The sequence below is a fragment of the Neophocaena asiaeorientalis genome, unplaced genomic scaffold, assembly GCF_003031525.2.
Source record: "Neophocaena asiaeorientalis asiaeorientalis breed wild unplaced genomic scaffold, Neophocaena_asiaeorientalis_V1.1 scaffold170, whole genome shotgun sequence".
NCBI lineage: Eukaryota > Metazoa > Chordata > Mammalia > Artiodactyla > Phocoenidae > Neophocaena > Neophocaena asiaeorientalis.
The window spans coordinates 267,027-288,608 of NW_020172463.1; the positions used below are offsets into that span (position 1 = coordinate 267,027).

At 39.8% G+C, this 21,582-nt stretch overlaps 1 protein-coding gene across 1 annotated transcript in view; it reads left to right on the forward strand.

Moving 5' to 3' along the window:
* The window catches only part of RELN (reelin), a 360,093-nt gene that overhangs the window by 263,686 nt on the left and 74,825 nt on the right, over positions 1–21,582 (forward strand). The window contains exons 27-35 of the mRNA XM_024738082.1: positions 3,313–3,470; positions 4,685–4,892; positions 6,574–6,650; positions 12,141–12,299; positions 12,486–12,674; positions 13,211–13,484; positions 16,469–16,609; positions 16,715–16,892; positions 20,696–20,780. Of these exons, the coding sequence (XP_024593850.1) occupies positions 3,313–3,470; positions 4,685–4,892; positions 6,574–6,650; positions 12,141–12,299; positions 12,486–12,674; positions 13,211–13,484; positions 16,469–16,609; positions 16,715–16,892; positions 20,696–20,780 (1,469 nt within the window). The remainder of the gene's footprint in view (positions 1–3,312; positions 3,471–4,684; positions 4,893–6,573; positions 6,651–12,140; positions 12,300–12,485; positions 12,675–13,210; positions 13,485–16,468; positions 16,610–16,714; positions 16,893–20,695; positions 20,781–21,582) is intronic.

The window sequence follows — 21,582 nt, forward strand, 5'->3', positions numbered from 1 at the left end:
GGCTAGAAACACCGTTGCTTACTATGCTGCAGAATGTCTCCTCCACCACCACCTATCACAGGACAAGCAGGTGCACATGCACCTTCCTGGCTTGAGAGGCAGATGCAACACCCCTCTGAAGTGTGGTGGTGGGAGGGAGAGGGGTAGAAACTGGTTCTCCTGGTCACTCAGGCATCCTTTGAACAAAGGTGGCAGTTGGGGAAGAGAACAAAGAGAGAGAGAGTCTTACCTTTTATTTCTTCCTTATCTAGAACATGCAGGGCAAAGGGGAAGTTTTGTTCAACGATATGAATAGTCGAATTGCACTCTGGTTTATTTCTAGTTAAATTACATAAGATTAAATTCTGTCTTTTCCTCAATCATCACGTCCTATAACACCTTCCCAGAGCTTCCTGACTGTCAGGTCAAAGACCTCTAAGACCCATGCTCACCTGGCTCTATGTCCTTCTTAATGGTGATAGTTATCAGAGTTGCACGTGTACATTTCCTTGCGCAGGGGTTTGATTAAATGTGTCTTCTCATTCAACTGTGGGCATCAAAAAGGTAGGAACCATGCAGGAATTCTGCTCCCCATCATGTGCCCAGCCCTGGCACCGCCTGGCATGTTATAGGCACTTGTAAATGCCGGTTGAATGAAGAATAAGGACCAGCAACAGGTGATTAGCTAATTGAAGACACCTCCCTTTCTAAAATATGTTTCCCAAAATAAATTCAGTGCTGCTCAGCAAGAAATCATTGTTCTGCATTCTGCTATGTCTCCTTGAAAAGATATGAATAGCACGTGTACACACACACATTAATAATATTAATCATTTTAAAGCTACATCTCGTCTATTTAAAAAAAAAAAGATTAACTGTGTGGAATCTAGACATGCTATTAGCTAACTTTGGCCTACTTATTTCCTCCCTTCTTCCGATGGTCTATGATTATGTTTTTCTGTAAATTCCTTACTAGTTCTTCCTCTTCTTCAAGCAGCCCTAAGGTTGCTAAATTACTTCTGCTCATTTCCAAGGTTGTGCTCCTAAGAGAACAGAAAAGCAGTACGCATCAGGAACCAGGCATAACATGGAGAAATGGAGATAAAGGAAAGTTTGCTTATGTCATGATCAGTGAAATCTTTGTTGCTTTGATTTGTACCTTCCAACTAAAAGCCAGCTAACAAAGATTAAAAGAAGGAAAAGAGGTGCCATCTCTTGCCCTTTCACTCTGAAATATGGGCTTCCAGCTAGGACTCTCAGCTGTAATTCACCATGTCCTGGACACCCTATTAATCAAATGATTAGTCATTTTGGTTTTTTTTAATTTATTTATATATGGATGCCTTAATACTGAGCTCCTGAAGTCTTTTGCCTTCTCAAGTATCTAACAGCCTACTCTGTTTCTTGGGTCTATAGCAGCCTCAGAATCTACAAACAAGGGTGCCTCATCTCTCTGGCCAGACCAGACCTTGATTATTTTATTTTTATAATGAAAACTACAGGACCCCAAGAATCAGAGATGAGTCAAAGGGCTTTACTTACCCTTCACTCCCTATCGAATTACCAAAGCTTCTAGAATTCTACCTACCGTTGGGATTCTTCAACTTTCTGAATGCTTCTGGGGCTCAGTCTGAACTTGCTTCTTCCATGAAACAGAACAGTTGATAGAGAGATGCCCTCATCTTGCCCAGGTCAGAGAGCCTAGGTGAAGAAAAGAAACTATTCTTACCCCTTTTTTCACTTTCCATGTGGTGGAAATCATAGATCCATATTTCTCTGGGTTCTATTTATATTATAGAAACGTAAAAGAAAAGGCAAGTATGACTTCTAATTAAAGACGACTTCTATCAGGGAATTGGTATGTTTTCCTCTTTTATCATAGATATGCAGCTTATCTTTTGGAAGGGGCATAGAGGGCTTACCATTTTCTTACGAGCAATTGGCAAAAGATACTGTTCATCAATTCCATTTATTTCCTTTGAAAGGAAAAATATCTTCACAGGCTCAATAATGTCACAACTTTATTGGGAGCAATTTTCCCAATCATTCCCAAAAAGCCCATCATTTTTCTCTTTTCCTTTCTGTTTTTTGGTTTTGCTCTGTTTTTCTAATCTTCAATTCAATTGTCTTTTTGCCTTAAAAAATAAGACCAATATATTTTGAATTATTTCCAAAGTAAACAAAAGATGTGTTCACCTTCCTCTTGACACAATGAAGAATGTGTTAAGACTTGCATTAGTTAAAACCTAGAAAACAACATTGTGGTTACATTTGCAAATTTGCTAAAAGTAGGTAACTTAAAATAATGAAAAAAAGCCAGGGTTATGATTCAGTGTTGCCAAATTACCAAAGCTATTTGAAGAGCCAGAAAGAAATGCATTCTGATACTGCTGTATTATTTTCACAATAATAGAGGGGAAAAGGAACCTTTGTCTACAGTTATCTTTGACAATCTTCATTAATCTTTAAGCTTCTTTATTCTTGTTTACTAAGAGACTGAATTCATTCAAAAGTCTATAAATATTGGCAGCAAAATTAACTGGTATCCAGATAACCTAATCCATCTTCCCTCTTTAATGTTAGTAGAACTGAGAAGGAAGAGGTGTTTTCTTGGTATGAAATTATAGATGTGTGTGGATTTCCATATATTTGAAAAGAAAAGAGATGTGTTGAAGGGATTGGAAAGATTAGAAAGCAACTGGGACAAGTTTTGGTTTGGCAACCTCACAACTGTTGTGGGGAAAATAGGACTGGGCAGTAGCCCAGGCCACTGGTGTTCCAGGGTTTTGAAGCACTGGGACCAGGTCCCTCTTTTGTTTGTTGGCAGTTACCAGTGTTCATTGGCAGCCCAGCTGGTTGCTAAGAGTTTATAGAATGAGCATCTTGGAGATTTGAAGGTAAGAAGAAGAGGCAACAGGTGGGAATAGAGCTGTCAGTACGAACTTGACTCTGTTCTCCTGGAATCATGAGAATGGCAAATAGCCAGAGTCCTCTCATTTGTCCTAACGAAGACCATTCTGTTTGATGGTTTCAAAGATTCCCAAAGAGCCTCTTAAAATGTACAAGCAAAAACCTATATAATATGTTTCTGGCCATCAGAATCTTCTTTATCTGATCTTCCTGATAGTGAAACATTTGTGCTGAAGAAAAAAATCAAGAAGTTTTGAGAAAGATCTGAGAGAGACACCTTATGAAGGTTAAGTGACCAATCAAGTGAATGTGGCTTCCAAATAAATATTAAATCTCTCTTGAGTTTTTCTGAAACGTTCTGTATTTCAGTGCTTTGGTATGAGATACTGGTACAAGAAACACCTGTGCTGTTTTTCCCAACAGTAAGACCAGATTCCGATGGATCCAAGAGAGCAGCTCACAGAAGAATGTGCCTCCCTTTGGTTTGGATGGCGTGTACATATCAGAGCCTTGTCCCAGTTACTGCAGTGGCCATGGGGACTGCGTTTCAGGGGTGTGTTTCTGCGACCTGGGGTACACCGGTAAGGCTGCGGACATGTCTGATGATTTGTTTGTAAAATATTCGTCTCTAGTTACTATATTTCATGTTACTTCTTCCAAGGAAATAGATTCTGAGTTTATTCTTCTTTAAGTCCTAATTGTAGGAATTTGTAACCCAGGCAAATGAGGTGCTGATATATTTTGTAGTTTTGAACTGCCTAAGAAGGAAATGCATGACAACACAAATTTCATTCCTAAAGTATATTTATTTAATAGTAATAATAAAAATAATTAACGTCGCTTGAGTCCGTACTTTATGCCAGGCACTATAGTAGGTGTTTTTATTTCACCTCATTTAATTCTAGCAATAAATAACCCTATAGTGTAGTACTGTTATTGTCCCTGTTTACACTTGAGGAAACTGAGACACAGAGAGGTATAGTAACTCTCCCAAGGTCACAAAGCTAGGAGCTGCTGGAGCTGGGCTTCAAACTCTGGCAGCCGAGCTCTTAACCACTTGGCTGCCTGTGCTCTTTACATTGCTTTTATACAAAATGTAATTGTGTACATTTAAAGTAAAAATCAACTTATGAAATGATAAACCCAAGACTGCCAAAAGAGAACTTTACAAGGGAAGTATTTTCTGACCACAGTCACCCTTGGATGTTGCTACAAGCAAAATAAAAAGGAAGCTGAGATTAAAGAGTAAAATTGGAGAAAATATTATAAGCTCCAAAATCTTTTTATAGAATTTTTCCTGGAGGGAACTTCAAAGGATCCTTCCCAGCTTTTCAGTGCTCTGCCCTTCATCTGGTGCGTGACCAAAGACAAACATATGTTGTTGCAGGCCTTCTGTAGAGAGTGCTGTCACTCGTGGTTTCAGGGTGTTTCTTTTAAATCTGGGATTAACTCCCCTTATTGATCCACTAATACAAAGAACAAATGAACCAATTTTGTTGTGGACAAAATCTATTTCTCAGTTTACACAAATCCTCTGAGTAACAAGAATCATGGAAACGTGTGGTTCCTGATGTCTCTCTGTTTAAAAATTTAAAATTATAGGAGCAGAATAGTGTTTTTGATGTTAGAAGTGATGGCTGTATTTCAGACAGGTGATTGGGAGATTCAAATTTTGATGTGGTTTCTTTCCCCTAACACCTGTGGCAATGCTTCTTTTGCCCATGCACTGAATGTACCTTCCAATGTCTCATGATTTTAACAAAACCTCTCTCCTGTGTATTTCTTTTCTCGGAAGCCACACAAGGAACCTGTGTGTCTGTTGTCCCTAACCACAGTGAGATGTTCGATAGGTTTGAGGGGAAGCTCAGCCCGTTGTGGTACAAGATAACCGGAGGCCAGATTGGAACGGGCTGTGGAACACTTAACGATGGCAAGTCTCTGTACTTCAGTGGCCCCGGAAAAAGGGAAGCAAGGACCATCCCTCTGGACACCAGGAATATCAGGTGAATAGTTAATTGGTATACTTCTCCATGAACATAGTACTTACCGTGCCAAGTGTTCTAACCTACAACACTCTGTTCTGTTATTGAGGGTTTACATAGTAATGTTTCTCTGTATAGATTCTGATATATAAAAATAAAGCATAACTTTATAATAAAATAGGCAGTTTCTGCAAAACTTATACTCCAATTCATTAATCAGCATACAGTCATCACCAAGGCTTGTGTGTCTAATATATGTCAGCTTGGTTTTCTAAAGTTCTGTGTTATTATGAAGACTATTTGGTATTAATTTTAATATATGCCAGGAGAAACAAAGAATTTTTTTCAACTTTAAATTCTGTATCCAAAAATGTCATGACCCCCATTTATCTAAGTTTATTTGTATTCACTTATTGAAAACTGTTCCAGAAATTTTAAATACCTACACTGACACCTACTGGTAAAATAAATAAATGCTTAGTTTTAAGGGCAAATGAAATAGTAGCACACCTAAAATAAAACTGTGCGTTTTTATTTTTAGTCAAACTATTTTAGAATTGGAAGAAAGGAAACCAAAGAAATGTTTGAAACTTTTAGACCTTCTTCTCACTAAAATCTGGGGTTCTGTGTCATAGTTTTTCTGCCTTCAATCTCTTTCCCTTCCTTCTGAGTCCTTGTCACAGAGGTGTGCCTGCCATGTAGGTTGGTTTACTGTGGACTGAGGCATGGTTTACATCACACTGAGTGAGTGTCAGTTGTGAAAAATTAAACCATCTGAGTCTAAATCAGTAATACAGGTAACTGTCTGGCCCTAAACAAATACAGCATTCAACTTTTTTTTTTTTTTTAACAATTTTTGTTGTTGTTGTTGGCTACATTGGGTCTTCGTTGCTGTGTGCAGGCTTTCTCTAGTTGTGGCGAGCAGGGGCTACTCTTCGTTGCGGTGCGCGGGCTTCTCACTGTGGTGGCTTCTCTTGTTGCGGAACACGGGCTGTATGCACACGGGCTTCAGTAGTAGCAGCACGCAGGCTCAGTAGTTGTGGCACGTGGGCCCTAGAGCACGCGGGCTTCAGTAGTTGCGGCGCGTGGGCTCAGTATTTGCGGCACCCGGGCTCTAGGGCGCGCGGGCTTCAGTAGTTGTGGCATGCGGGCTCAGTACTTGTGCCTCGCGGGCTGTAGAGCGCAGGCTCAGTAGTTGTGGCTCACAGACTTAGTTGCTCCGCAGCATGTGGGATCTTCCTGGACCAGGGATTGAACCCGTGTCCCCTGCATTGGCAGGCAGATTCTTAACCACTGCACCACCAGGGAGGTCCCAGCATTCAACTTTTTAATGTTAGATTTTTCCTCTTGAGTTTCCAAGGATAGTATCTTCTCAATTTAAAGGAATTCCCATTTCAGTGATTTCATTAAATCATATGAGACTGTCACAATGAAGTGGAATTAAACTGTTTCCTTTTGTTTCAGTAATTATTCCAGAATAAAATTAATGGTCATATTAATTAACTTTTTCAAATGGTTACAGAATTAACTTACTATATAATCTTTGTAGTTTCTGTTTGTCATATGCCCTTCGAATTTAAAAGTAGTACCTAAGAATTATAGGAGTTTTACTTTTTAATGTGTCAAAATACAAAGGGCTAAATCTCTTCTGAGCTCATCTATTTGTAAGTAAACTGAAGTGTTTTGGGATTTTTTCCCCCAGACTCGTTCAGTTTTATATACAAATTGGAAGCAAAACTTCAGGGATTACCTGCATCAAACCACGAGCTAGAAATGAAGGTAAGCTGCTATATTTCCATAGAAATTACAGTTACTACTAGCAAATTAGTTCTTTCTCCTCCCAAAGTTTGGCCGGGATTTTGTAAACTGATACACTACCTTAAATCATTCCTTCTCTTCTCTTCTCCATCAGTGAGTGGGTAACTACATAGAGCCTTGGTCTCTAAGATTCCTCATCCAGATCCTTAAGCCTGTAAACAGGGAAACCTGTTCCTTTATAACTTTACACGGGAGGAAACAAAATTGCAGAGACTTTTACATTCAGCACGGTTTAGGTCTAGGAATTTGTTTGCATAGGGTATTGCTGAAGGCGGATCATACTCTGCTTCCCGCCCGTAAGCATCCTGAGGGTACTAGAATCCTCTGGTGGAAGGAGAGTTCTTGTAGTAATAAACATGAACTTTTACTGAGTACCTACTATATGCAAGGCACTGTACCAAGTGTTTTATCTGTTAATGCATTTAATCCTCCCCATACCTCTTTGCCATAGGTACTATTATTTGTCCTATTTTACACATGTAGAAGCTGAGGCACAGAGAGGTCAAGTAACTTACCCAAGATCATTCAGTCAGTAAGTAGATAAGCAGGGAGTCAAACCACTCATGCTGGCTCTAGAGCCTATGCCTTAACCACCATGCACACTGCCTCTCTCCTTGCCCAGAACTCTACTCTCTCTAGGCATCCATACCATCTTTTGCCTCCATGATTCAGTGCTGAAAGAAATTCATAAGGCTTGAAACATACATAGGTGGCCTTCAGTTGCTCTACAGATATGACGGGATTCCTTAAGGGACCCCGCATATGAGTTGGTTCCTGGTACAAAATCCATGAGCTTCTCAGATAGGTTTTCCTCCAAACATTGATCTCTTAAATAGTATATGAAGAATTTTTCAGCTTCTAAGTTTGTTATTCTCTCAGGCATGACTATGTAAAACATATTGGCTTAAACACTATAGTACCTGTTAGTCAATAGAGCTACCAATAGCTCTGTTCATCAATTCTAAATGTCCTTGGCCATATCATCAGTAACTGAAAGCTTCCATGACTTTTTCTAAGTATCTCAGTACTTTTAGTCTAGTAATTATCCAGATAATCTGTTTACTGAAGCAGCAGTCTAGAAACTTATATAGACTATTTTGCATTTCCTAATCTCTTGACAAACATTTATTAAGAATCTGCTCTAAGCTAGACACAGTTCTAGGTGGCACCGATACAGTGTCACTGAAAGACGGATGCATCAGTCATGATGAGCTAGGTTATGCTGCAGTAACAAACAACCCTCTAAATCTCTGTGGGTTAAAACAAAAAGGATTTGTCCTTTGTGCTGCATTTTCCTCATGGGTCATCTGAGGTCCTCATTCCAGCACCCAGGATAATGAAACAGCTGCTGGGGAGCTTCTGGATGTTGCCAGCCATGTGGCAGAAGGAAAGAGAGTGTGTGGTAAAGGGGACAAGACATGCAGACTACCACATGCCAGAATGGGAAGAACTAGTGGGGCAATGATGAGCATAGCAGACAGAAGCCCTGCCCTTAAGGGAACTTACATTCTAGTAAGAGTCAGAAAATCAACAGTAAAGAAAAGAAATAAGCAAGATGTTAGATTGATGGGCTAGACAGAAATAAAGAAGCTGATGAGATGGAAGGTAAACTTATGCAGGGGGAGATGCAGATTTCGATAGAATGGTCTGGGAGGGGCCTCACTGAGGAAGTGACATTTAAATTGAAATCTAAAGGGTGAAAAGGAGCCAGCACAGGAGGAGCTCAGGGGAAGTTTTCCAGTCAGAAGAAACAGCAAAGGCCACGAGGTGGGAAAGAATTGTGGTATTGGAGGAACAGAAAGAGAGCCAGGTGGCCTGGGGCATGTGAAGGTCGAGGAGTGCTTGGGGGTGAGGGACAGGGGCCCAGTCAGGCAGGACCTTGCTGGTCGTGGTAGGGAGGTGGGGTCGGAATCCACTGTCGTCAGGGAAACCAATTGGAGGCTTTTAGGTCAGGTAGTGATGTAACCTGATTTAAGTTTTTACAGGATCACCCTGCAGAAACAATATGTAGTTCAAAGCAAAGGAGTATTTCTAGAGCACATTCTCCGCCCACACAGAGACAGGAGCTTTGAGGGATGCAAAGGTAGATGGGGTCCTGTCCCAAGACATTGCTTGCTGATTGGAGAGGTAGAGCACTTTAATGTTGTCCTTAACCCTTGTAATAAAATTATTATTTAAAAATAGTTTGTGGTTGGCACAGTGTAGCAACTGTGTGTATGTGCATATGTGCATGACTCTTCTGAAAATTACAAATCCGTACCCCTATTTGTATATGAGAAAAAAAGGCCAACTCTGGCCAGAGTACAGCGGGAAGCATCCACTTACTGACCTGAAGCTCTGCTCTATACTTAACCTCTGATGACACATGCTCTTGTCTGCCCTGTTGGGCTTATTCCCTTAGGATTCCTTTAAGAACACAACTTTTTCTCGACGACTCTGAGCCATTTTCTTGAACTCCCTGCTGCCTGTGTAATTTACATCCCACAGGCATTTCTCAGTCTTTTATTGAAAACTGGTTGTTAAAATGTAAATCTGCCTAAATCCTTGAACAAATCTCTTCTAGTGATGAAAGTAACAATTTTTTACATACTCAAGCTGAAGCCTCAATTTACATATTTGGAATTAAAATCAAAATTAGGCTATTTTCAATAAGACTGGGAAGATTGTAGATGAAATTGTAATTTAAAAAGGGAAATGTTTTATGTTCCTTAAACACTCAGTAGATGAGCTAAGATGGCTTGGTTTATTCAGATGGACAGTGTTTAGATGACACAGCTAAAGAGGCTCAGCGATTGATATAAAATATGGATATTGCTGTTTCCCTGTCTTGCATTTCTCCATTCTTTCATACTTATCTGCAAGGCACTTCATTGTCCTGCAGAATTGGGGCCCTCATCTCTGTAGATCTTGTGGCTGCCTGAAGGTATAAGTGACACTCCTGAAAAAGTTAATGAGGAGAAAAGCAGCAAGAAGAAACCAAATGGAGTATGGACCTCTTGAGCTGTGTTTCTCATATTCCTGTGTACATCTGAATCCTTTAGGAGGCTTTCAAATGCAGATTCTGATTCAGTAGGACTTGGGTGGTATGCTGCGTAACAAGTTATTCCAAAACTGAGTGGCCTAAAGCAACATCTGTTATCTTCTAGTTTCTGTGAGTCAGGAATTCAAGAGCAGCTTTGCTGGGTGGATCTGGCTCCAGACCTCTCATGAGGCTGCATGCAAGATAAAAGCCAAGACGGTGCAGTCATCTAAAGACTCAACCAGGGCTGGAGGATCTCTTTCCAAGATGCTCACTTACATGGCTATTGGCAAGAGGCCTGTTTCTTTCAGTGGACCTAGCCATAGGCTGCTTGAGTGTCCTTACTACCTGTCAGCTGACTTTCTTCAGAGAAAGACAACCATGAGAGAGCAGGGAAGAAAGTGCAAGCGCCTTTTATGGCCTACTCTCAGAAGTCACACATTGTCGCTTCTACGATATTCTATTAGAAGCAAGTTACTGAGTCCAGCCACACTCAAAAAGAGAATTAAGCTTCACTTTTGATGGCAGGAGTGTCAAAGAATTTGTGGACATGTAAAAACACCACAGGTAGAGCCAGTTCCCAGGTGATACAGGCACTGGTCCTTGGACCATACTTTGAGTAGAAGGTGCTAAAGGACCACCAGTGAGATTTTAGTCTTGTGATGCTTCATTTCTTGGTACTATATCTGCTTTCTAAATAGGTCACCCAGATAACTATCTAAATTATTCATTTTCTCTCTCCCCTATGTTATTAAATATAAACCATATCAAACAAATTAATATCTACAAGAAAAACTATATTTTGAGAAAACATCGAGGGTTGGAGACTGGAGTTTTCTCAGATGCTCTTCACCTTGACTAGAATAAAAATGAGAAAGAGCCTAGCTTCAGTGTTCTTCCTGATCTTTGGTGTGGTTCTCTCCCTTCTCCAGCACATGGGTCTCACCTCCACCCACTGAAGCTCCAACTGCGCATGTCTACACGCATACACCGCATACTGCCTCCCCAGAGAGTTCCTATTCTTTGAGCTGTTTTTATCCTCTCATCAAACACGATGATTTCTTCTATTTTAAATATGGTGGGATTAATTCTCCTGAGATTTCCAATTTTTTTGCATCTTAGTCATTATTATTTCTGGCATCACCCCTTGTCAGATGTGGTGACAGTAATTCCATGTAACATCAATTAACCTTAAAAGGCTTTCTTTTAGTTCTATATTTTATCATATTATTTCTTGAAACTTAATTTTGGTAAATTCTTTGCTGTGCAACATGACAGAGGGATTGAGATGTTCTGGTTAGTCAATAATGAGGAAACTAAAAAGTTATTGTTAAGAACCATGAATTATTGCAATTACAAAAAGATTAGAACATAATAAAATTAATATAACAAATGCAACTTTACTGAACGTAATTTCTGTGAATACTCAGAAAGCACTTCAATATCCCCAGTCATAATTATGAATATGCAGTGCCAGTCTTAGGAACAGTTATAGAATAGCAATCAGATAGATGCCAAGAAAGCCCTCTGCCCCCCCATCAAGTAAAATATATTTTTTTATTAATTGCTAATGATCATATATATATCCTGTTGATTCCTACCATTTCATCATTAGCAATTTTTTCCTTTGCATTGAACATTACCCTTTCCCTGTGTCCTCTTTTAAAATAAAAATTTTTCTGGGATAGGTAGCAGGAATAGCACACGAAGTATCTTAAACTTTAACATGCATTTCCCTAAATCACACCTGGTGACAGGCAGAGGGAGGTGGGGTAGAAGGGATAAGTGAAGGGGAAAGGTGACACAGAGAAAGAAAGGTAGAACTAGAAAGGTAGAAAGGTAGAACCATCGGATGGGAGTGAGTTCTTCTGCTTTACTGTTTAATAATTTGTCTTTATTCAGTCTTCAGTGACCAAGGTCTGACAAAGTGTGAAGTGCCAGTAAAAATTCTATTCTGCTTAATAGAATTTCAAATTGGGCTGTGCTTCCTATCTGGTACACTGTTGGCAAAGAGCACTTCTTGATTTTGTGCTGGGAGATTGAGATATTTTTTCTGAGTATATAATAATGATATGAGACTTTGTAAAGTTCAGGACAGAATCTAAAATTCAAATACGTAATCTGGAGTGGATTTTTATGTCTCCCTTACCAACCTACTCATCACTCATACAAAGCTGAGTGGTCTTTAAAAAGAGCTTATGTATTTTTTCCCCCCACTTCCTAGGAGTCAGTGCATTAGAAACTGTCAAGAAATTGATGAGCCTTCAGGTCTACTAATTCATTCCTTGGAAGTTAGATGAATGTGCCCTCATCCTATGAGATGCAATCTGAAGTTTCTCCTGCAGTCTTGCCATTTCAAATAATACTGTTCCTTGCCTTTTTTGCCTTCAGGAGAGCTGTCTAAGTAACTGGATTTATGTCTTTTAACTCAGGGCTTGTTGTTCAATATTCAAATGACAATGGGATACTCTGGCATTTGCTTCGAGAGTTGGACTTCATGTCATTTCTGGAACCACAGATCATTTCCATCGACCTTCCACGAGAGGCAAAGACACCTGCAACAGCTTTTCGATGGTGGCAACCGCAACATGGCAAGTTACTGCTCACTCCAAGTTTCCTGGTAGCATTTAGATCATCCAGTTAAAGCCGTGTTGTACTGTGTGTTTCTTAATTTGCTGTCAATTTCTAGATAATTTGATTTAAAGCCACAGTCATAAAGATATTCATATTGCTATATAATGAACCGTCTCTAACTGCCTTTATTCATCTGATTTCAGGGAAGCATTCAGCCCAGTGGGCCTTGGATGATGTCCTTATAGGAATGAATGACAGCTCTCAAACTGGGTTTCAAGACAAATTTGATGGCTCTTTAGATTTGCAAGCCAACTGGTATCGAATCCAAGGAGGTCAAGTCAATACTGACTGTCTCTCTATGGATACTGCTCTGATATTCACTGAAAACATAGGTATACATTTTCACCAGATAAAGGGAGAATATTTAATTAACTGGAGGATTAAATTAACTAAAACCCAAAAGCAGATTCTCTAATGCAAAACTGTGTGCATAACTGCCTGTACTGAGGGGGGCTCTTGGAAGTAAAGACCTGTGTTGTCCTTTAATGTAACTTGGTGAACCCAATAACAGTTTTTGCAGGAACTGTCTTTCATGGCATGCATAATATGACTAAGGTTTCTTAAAAGTGGGGCAAAAGTACCTATCTGAAAACATTCCCATGTTTCATAATTTGCAGAATTACAATTTTCAGACTCTCTATTAGCCTGTCTCAAGATGGTAAAGCTTTTCAAGTTAGCAGCCTTCCATATTTCTGAGTCTATGCTAACTAGATAAAAATAGTCAACGTGAGATGAAAAGCCAAAGCACGTGTGAGACACTATAGATAAGCCATGATTTTTGTTTGCCGCTGAAAGCATGATGAGCAGAAACACCAAATAAGAAAAGAGCACAATTATGTGCTGCTATTAAACTTTTCCTTTTTTGTAGGAAAACCTCGTTATGCTGAGACCTGGGACTTTCATGTGTCAGCATCGACTTTCTTGCAGTTTGAAATGAGCATGGGCTGTAGTAAGCCCTTTAGCGACTCCCACGGTATACAGCTCCAGTATTCTCTGAACAATGGCAGGGACTGGCATCTTGTCACCGAAGAGTGTGTTCCTCCAACCATTGGCTGTCTGCACTACACAGAAAGTTCAGTTTACACCTCCGAGAGATTCCAGAATTGGAAGCGGATCACTGTCTACCTTCCACTCTCCACCATGTGAGAATTGTCATTTGGCTACATGTCAGAACTTCAGGTTTCTATCACCTAACTGGAAAATAATTATGATGCCACTTGGCAATTCTATTACTCTCTCATGATAATCATGCATGGAGTATACCGGGGGGAAAGAAAAGTTCAAGGTGCTTGGGTAACAATTTTTAAATGTGGTTAAGAGTTCCGAGAGTTTCCCAAGGCTGAACTTTTCTGTTCTTCAGCAAGGTGAAGGCTGCCCACCAGATTCAGTTTTTAAACTGTTGTAAAAACAAATATCTACCCAATAACCAGACTGATACTTATCCACATGAAGCAGTTTGTGAAATCATCACATGTGGAAGAGTATCCTTAGTTGTTTGGGTTTTTTTGTTTTTGTTTTTGTTTTTTTTGCGGTACGCGGGCCTCTCACCGTTGCGGCCTCTCCCGTTGCGGAGCACAGGCTCCGGACGCACGGGCTCAGCGGCCATGGCTCACGGGCCCAGCCGCTCCGTGGCATGTGGGATCTTCCCAGACCAGGGCACGAACCCGTGTCCCCTGCATCGGCAGGCGGACTCTCAACCACTGCGCCACCAGAGAAGCCCCTGTTTGGGTTTTTTTAAATCTCAGTACCAGAATAAGAGTAAAAGGTTCATTCTTTTGGGATGCTCATATCCTTTTACATCTTTCTTTCCCTCCACAGTATTTCAGATCACATTCAGGTGTTATATTAGGGCTTACAGCAGGCTCCCACTTTTGTGGTTTAGGCATTTGCATGATTTGGGGATCTTTCTAGGAACCAATGTGTACTATGGTGGGTGGTAGAGATTGTACCCTCCTGGGGCTGCTCCCCGCACATCCCTGTATCTCCCTTCCACTGCTCTGCTCTGAATTGTAGGCAAATTGTCCTCTGTAAGCTGCATTGCCAGCTGCATGTGTTTGCTGGCTTCCTGATAGATTTAGAGAGTAGCAGATACTGGCAAGAAATTGGAGGGTGGAAATAAAGTTAAACCAGGGTGTTCCTTCCCCTCCCTTTCTATCTCAAGTGTATCTTGGCCAACTTCAGCAGCTCTAGCTCCCCCGAGATGTCCTTCCATGTGACACTGGCCCCTGGGCACTAACCTCATCTCCTCTTGTGTCCCTCCATCTTTGGACTTGTAGTGCTTCCTGACTTGTTAAACTCCGGTTTCCTCACTGCCCCCATGCTCTGCCATGAACTGTGCATCCAATTCCTTGTGTTAAATTCCCTCTGTGTTAAATATTTACAGTGGTTTCCATTTTCCTGGTTCAATTTGGATTCAGAGAGGCACAAACAAGTGGCAGGAAAAAAACAAACACAGGGCTTCCCTGGTGGCGCAGTGGTTGAGAGTCCGCCTGCCGATGCAGGGGACACTGGTTCGTGCCCCGGTCCAAGAAGATTCCACATGCCGTGGAGCTGCTGGGTCCGTGAGCCATGTCCGCTGAGCCTGCGCGTCAGGAGCCTGTGCTCCGCAACGGGAGAGGCCACAGCAGTGAGAGGCCCGCGAACCACAAAAAAAAAAAACACAGGAAATCAAAGCGTTTTAGTATATAACCCAAAATAGTTTCCTGTGGACCCCAGAGCTTTAAAGAGTGCTAACTTGTAGCTCATTTATTCACTTTATTTTTATTCAACAAACATTTATTGAATATCTATTACGTTTTAGGTCTCTGACACAAAATGAATAAGTTGATGCCAGGATCCAAATACATTATTTAGGGTAACAGGTATCTAAATAGTTATCTTATAAAATGATAGCAGAAGCAAAACCCAATGGTATTATTGAAACACAGGGAGATACTACCTAACTCAGTTTGGGGAGATCGGAGGGAGATTTCTGGAGGAACTGATGTCTGAGCTGAGTCTAAATAAGTGAGTAGAGCTTGTCTGAGTGAAAAGCGCTCGTTGGGGAGGAGGGGCATATGTGCTGTTGTAAACCGAAATAGAATCCCAGAGGCCAGAAGAAACAAGAGTTTATGGGGAAGTGCAAGGATTCCATGCTATCAGAGTATAATTGTGAGGCAATAGGGGAAGATGAGGCAAGGGCAGAGGGCAGACGATGAAGGGGCCGTGTATTTATTAGAGGTTTGGCCTTGACATTGCATGTGTTGGGGAACCATTTCAAGGGTGTTAAGCTGAGTGTTGATGTGACTAGATTTCTGTTTCAGAGCCACCATGCTGGCAGCTGTGTTGCATTGAAGGAGAACTTGTGTAGGGGAAACTATAGCACTTGAGATTTTACTGTTGAAATTCCACTTCAAGTCAGCTGTGTTCTACTTTCCAAATAACTAACACATTTCTACTGTGCAATCTGTTCCTAAATGAGAGACTGCTGTTTGGTAAGGCTGCACATATTTCTGGATAAAGTGGTCTTCTGACAGTATATTCCAAATAACAGATTGCAAATATAATAAAAAAACATGGGAGTACATCACATCATTCTAGTTTTCACCTTTAAGGGAGCCAGGCCCTCAGGAACCAAAATAGAGGCAGAGGTTGGATAGGGCTTCACATTTACTACCTCAGAAACCATTTAGAGAGCAGTAGAACAGAGACCTCATGGCAAGACCTTTGTAAGATTCCAACTTATACTCATGGTTATCATCCTCAGTCTCTTTCCCAGTACTGAAAAGTAGTAAAAGCCTGAAAGCAAAAACTAAGGTTCTGCATGTAGTTCAAACACAGAATAAATTGATAGTTCAAAGTAACTCTCCCATCTCACATGTGTTCAGAGGCTCTTGTATGAAAGAAATATTTTTAAAGCATGTTTTCTACTCTCCTGTTTGTGGGTCAAGAGTAAACAACATCCATTACTTGGTATGAAAACGAAGTGTCTCAAATAAAGAGGGAACTGGAACCCAGAGAGGGCACTTTAAAGGGAAAAAATTAAAATAAATGTTTTTGTGCTTTGAAGGTTGCCATTCAAACCAAGTGTGGTTTGTTTTTTTTTTTTTTTTTGGTCGTTTTCTTTTGTTTGTTTGTTTTTGTTTAGCTCTCCCAGGACCCGGTTCAGATGGATCCAAGCCAACTACACCATGGGGGCTGACTCCTGGGCTATTGATAACGTTGTGCTGGCCTCGGGGTGCCCTTGGATGTGCTCAGGACGAGGGATTTGTGATGCCGGACGCTGTGTGTAAGTTAATAAAACTGGCAGATTCTTTCTTTGTAATGCAGAGTTAAAGATGGCTTCTTGATCTCACGACAGATAATTCCTTTTCTCCGCTCATTTTTTTCTTAGGTGTGACCGGGGCTTTGGTGGAACCTACTGTGTTCCTGTCGTTCCTCTGCCCTCGATTCTTAAAGATGATTTCAACGGGAACTTACATCCCGACCTTTGGCCTGAAGTATATGGTGCAGAGAGGGGGAATCTGAATGGTGAAACCATCAAATCTGGAACATCGCTCATTTTTAAAGGGGTCAGATAAGATTCTTCTTCACTACCACTGAATTCCCTACTTCACTCACTGCTCCACACACATGCATTTCTGTTCAGATGATGTATTATTTTATATACAGTTATTGTCTTCTAGGACATATCATGGTTTTAGAAGTCAGGATAGTGGTGGTTTGGGCAGAAGAAAATGAGGTATAAATTGGAAGAGAGAATTAGGGGCCATCTGGACTGCTGGTAATGTTCTGTTTCCTGAGTTGTATGGAAATTACATAGCTGTGTTACTTTGTGATAATTCCATCATAATTTGATACTTTCCTTTATGTAATTTATATTTCAGTAAAAAAGGTTCCTTAAGGAACATGAATATGCTCATGTCAACAACAACAAAAAATGTTTCCTCTTATATTCACTGCAGTCACTTTTTATGATCACTTAGGCATAAAATTTTTCCTTTGCTTTGGTAATCAGACCTTCTTTACTCTCTGCTGGAATTATATATGTAAAAATTATATATATACTACTTCTAGAATGTAGCATTTTATGTGTAATTAAGTATCTAACTTAGAATATTTTTTAATTGATTTTACGGATGGTCTTTGCTTTTTCCTTTCACTTTCTTTCTTTTCCTCCTACCAATACAACCATTTGGTGACTTTAAGAAAACCAAACATTTAAGCCAAGTTAAATAACATTCTCAAACATCATTAGTGTATTTTTTGTATTTCAACCTAGATGTTGGTTAGAGGGTTGGTAAGCAACTGTGTGAAACAGTGCTGAGCTGGCACATCTTCATATGTGAATACATGCTACATCCTGTCTCACTCAGCTGGGGAAATCGGCTAATCTAGGTGTGCAAATGAAATCTTTAACAAAAATCTGCATGGGTTTCTGTACGTCCTTAATAATTAACACCTAACAGTTAGAAAATTAGACACCCTGGAACTTTTTCAATTATAGCTAATAGATGCTGACTATCGTCCTTGTTTGAATCCAGAATTCTTCTCAAGTTTTAGATGAGATAGAAAAAGCACTTTAAGGTTCAGAGAGATTTATAAGTCCCTGAGTGCTATAAGGGGCCAAAAAAAATTGAGGCAGGACATTTCGGGGTGGAATCTTCTGTTTTTGTGTGTGTATGTTTTTAAGTCTTGTCTGAGACTTTAGCTCTCATTACCACTATCTACTTGAAGCAGTTGACAAGACCAAAAAAGATAAAGTCCTGTGATTCAAATATCTTTACCTGATAACATTTTAAGCAGTAGAATTAAACTGGTCTCTAGGTCCTATAAACAAGGAAGACATATAGTCTTTTATATGTTCCCTGTAGCCATCCAAATGCAAGGGCAGCCAAGCATTATATGTGTTGGACATATTATCTATCAGCTCTGCAAGATACAGAGAGGGCTCAGCGTGTGCCATTCAGTAGGTTGTAGTTTGACCTAGAAAGGCATTCTTTTGTGAAAAAGGAAATGATAGGCTCTTTTTAATGTTTATAGATTCAGGAGTGCTATCCACTATTAAAATAACTTCACTTTTAGCACAATGGATTACTGAATCTGGAAGAGGATGAGAAAAAAAACATCTGTATGAACTAGAATATATGCAGAAGCTGGGCATGACAGTTCCACTGGGCAATTATCAATATCAAGTGCTTAACTATAAACAAAATTTTAAATATGAAAGAAAGATACTTTCATAATTACAGATCATGCCAACTTTCAACAAAATTTCTCCTACAAGGGACTTCCCTTGGCCTTATAATGCAGGATCTGCCTTATAATGCAGGAGACACAGGTTCGATCCCTGGTCAGCGAACTAAGATCCCACATGCTGCAGGGCAACTAAGCCCGCGGGCCACAGCTACTGAGCTTGCGCACCTCAACTAGAACCCACGCACCACAACTACAGAGCCCACACACCCTGGAGCCTGCGCACCACAACTAGAGAAGAGAAAACCCGCACGCCACAAGTAGAGAGAAGCCCACACACCACAATGAAAGATCCCACCTGCCTCAACAAAGGTTGTGTGTGCCGCAACTAAGACCCGATGCAGCCAAAAATAAATAAAATAAATAAATTTTTAAAAAATTGCTCCTACAAGATACGCTATAAAATGGGTTCTTTTATGGCTGACTTATATTGACCTATGGCAACAATTTTATACTCACATTCCATAATCAAGGGGGAAGAATAATCATATTCCTTTATCTTGACGTTGTCAAGGGATATTTATGAACTGGATCTATTAACTACCCACCTCAAAGCTTTTTCACTGTATTGATAAGATGAAGAAGTGACCTTTCCCCATAAGCTTAACCTCTACATGGCGCCAAGCTGTAAAAACATCCAAGGCCTTCTGTTTGTAAGTGTATGAGGCAGAGGGTAAGGACATAAAGACGTGCAGTGATCAAGCATCAGGGACTGAGCAGGGCAGTGAGTTATGATAAAAGAAAAATAAGACTGGAAATATAAGGCTTTTACACAGCAGCCTTTAATCCAGGAAGTTTGAATCTATGCTTTGTGAAGTTCAAGGATGGGTATAAATGCAGTTGCTTTTTCATTACCATATCAAATAATTCTCAAATTCTAAATTTAACATTAGCTGGATATCTTTCCCCAAACCAAAAAATAATTTAATAAACAAAATAATGGTATCTTAAAGGGTGGAGGATAAGTTTCAGAATCTGACATATCTAAGTTCAAATCCTGCTATCCTCACGTTTGCAATCTTGGGTAAGTTACTGTCCCTCTCAGATTTTGTTTCCTTATCTGCAACAGGAAGATAATAATATATTTCCCTTAGGAGTGATAGGTGCTTCTTAAAGGAGTAAAGTGGTTCTTTTAGAACCCAGCATGTTGTAGGCACTCAATATATGGTTACTATTACAAAATCAGTCCTATTTTAAAATTTTCAGCTATTGAAGAATGTACTCTATAATGAATGTTAAGAAGAAGAGGAAGATTTGCTTTCTCTACCTAAGATTCCATTTGGTATTTGTTAGTTGATAATTAAGAAATCGATAGACAGTGTCCACTCAGTATCACACAGCCCCACACCACCAAAGAGCCACTTCATTCAGAGTCAGACCTGAGAAACCGGAAGGCCTGTTTGTACCTAGGACATCTGCATAGTGAAGTTCTGTTTTACTGGCTGTCACCGCAACCCTGTGTACACATGGAGAAAACAAGTTATGGAGCTGTCAATCCCAGGCAGCCAGAAATAATTAGCAGAAAAAATTACTAAAGCCAATATGATCACTTTCCGCCTTCCTTGGCTTCTCTGCATGAATGGTTCCAGCCCGGGCTTGGGGACTTGCTTAGTCATGCCTTATTTAACTTGACCAACTGGAGGGTGTTGTGTCAGCCTGAATGAGAGCTTCCCAGGGCCGTCACAGCACGCAAATGAGTAAGTTCCTAAGACTCTATGGAACCCTGAAAAAGTTACCTATTAGCTCCCAGCTTCCAGCAGGAGCACTTGGCACATTTTCCGTCTGTTTCCTCGTTATTCCTCTCACAACATGCTGTGATCAAAGGAGGCTGTTTTTTAAAAAGGCCTGTAGATATGTAATGCTGTCATTCTTGCACTGCTTTCTATAAGTCACAGCAAAGTGTGACTTGGAGTTGAGACAATGAAATATTGTTATTTAGGCATAGGGAATGAAAGCCATTGAAAGGGGAAATGATCAATTTTTCCTTCCAAACTGGACCAAATATTGCTTCTTGATCATTATGTATCATTTAGCTAATGTAAGTTAGATGTATAAAATCAAAGGAAAATAATTTTGCAAATGAAAGAAGATGGCCTAACATATGTGTTTTTGTTTACAGGAAGGACTAAGGATGCTCATTTCAAGAGATCTAGACTGTACCAATACAATGTATGTCCAGTTTTCACTTCGATTTATAGCAAAAGGTAAGCCATTTCTATGAGTATGAATTCACTATTTCCCTTCAAGCAAATTTCCCCATTTATAATTCCTCCTCCACAGAGAAGTAACAGATTTGAGGCCTATAAATTTTGTTATATGGGAGAGCTAACATAAATTTGAGTACATAGTGTTCACAAATGTTCTATAATATATATGCCTTTTAATATAAGGGTAAGATAACTACTTGTTTTATAATTTCATACAGATGTAGTAATCATACTAGTCCTGTGGTAGTTAAATTTATCATCACGTCCCTGAGTCTTTTTTCCACCACTTCTTTCTAGCCGTAAGAAATTTAAATTTAAAAAATTTAACTTATGGAAACTTGGGATTTTCTTTCACAGATGTGAACAGTGACCCAAAAGTCAACTCTGTCGTTCTGACCTTTCATATTAACTGACTAATTTTCTTGACAAATAATGCCATTTGGATATAATAAATTCTCAAGTAGATTTTCTGTGTATTCTGAGATTTAAATATTTGGCCCTTTGTAGAACTGTGATGCCTATAGAATCAAAAATTTTTGATGTAATATTTCCTAAATGAAATACAAAAAGATATGTGTTCATATTTAAGAAAAAGAGGGAGATACTATTCTGTGAAAATGCAAGATTTGGTGTGTGTTTTGAGATCTATTTATACAGAAATCCCAACCTATCATCACTTTAAGTTGCCTCAGAAGCATTTGGACTCTAAGGTGTCTATGTGAATATAAGTCAGCTTATGCATCAATGCAAAAAAAAAATAGTCTAAGATCATACCATCTCCCCATTTTTATAATGATGT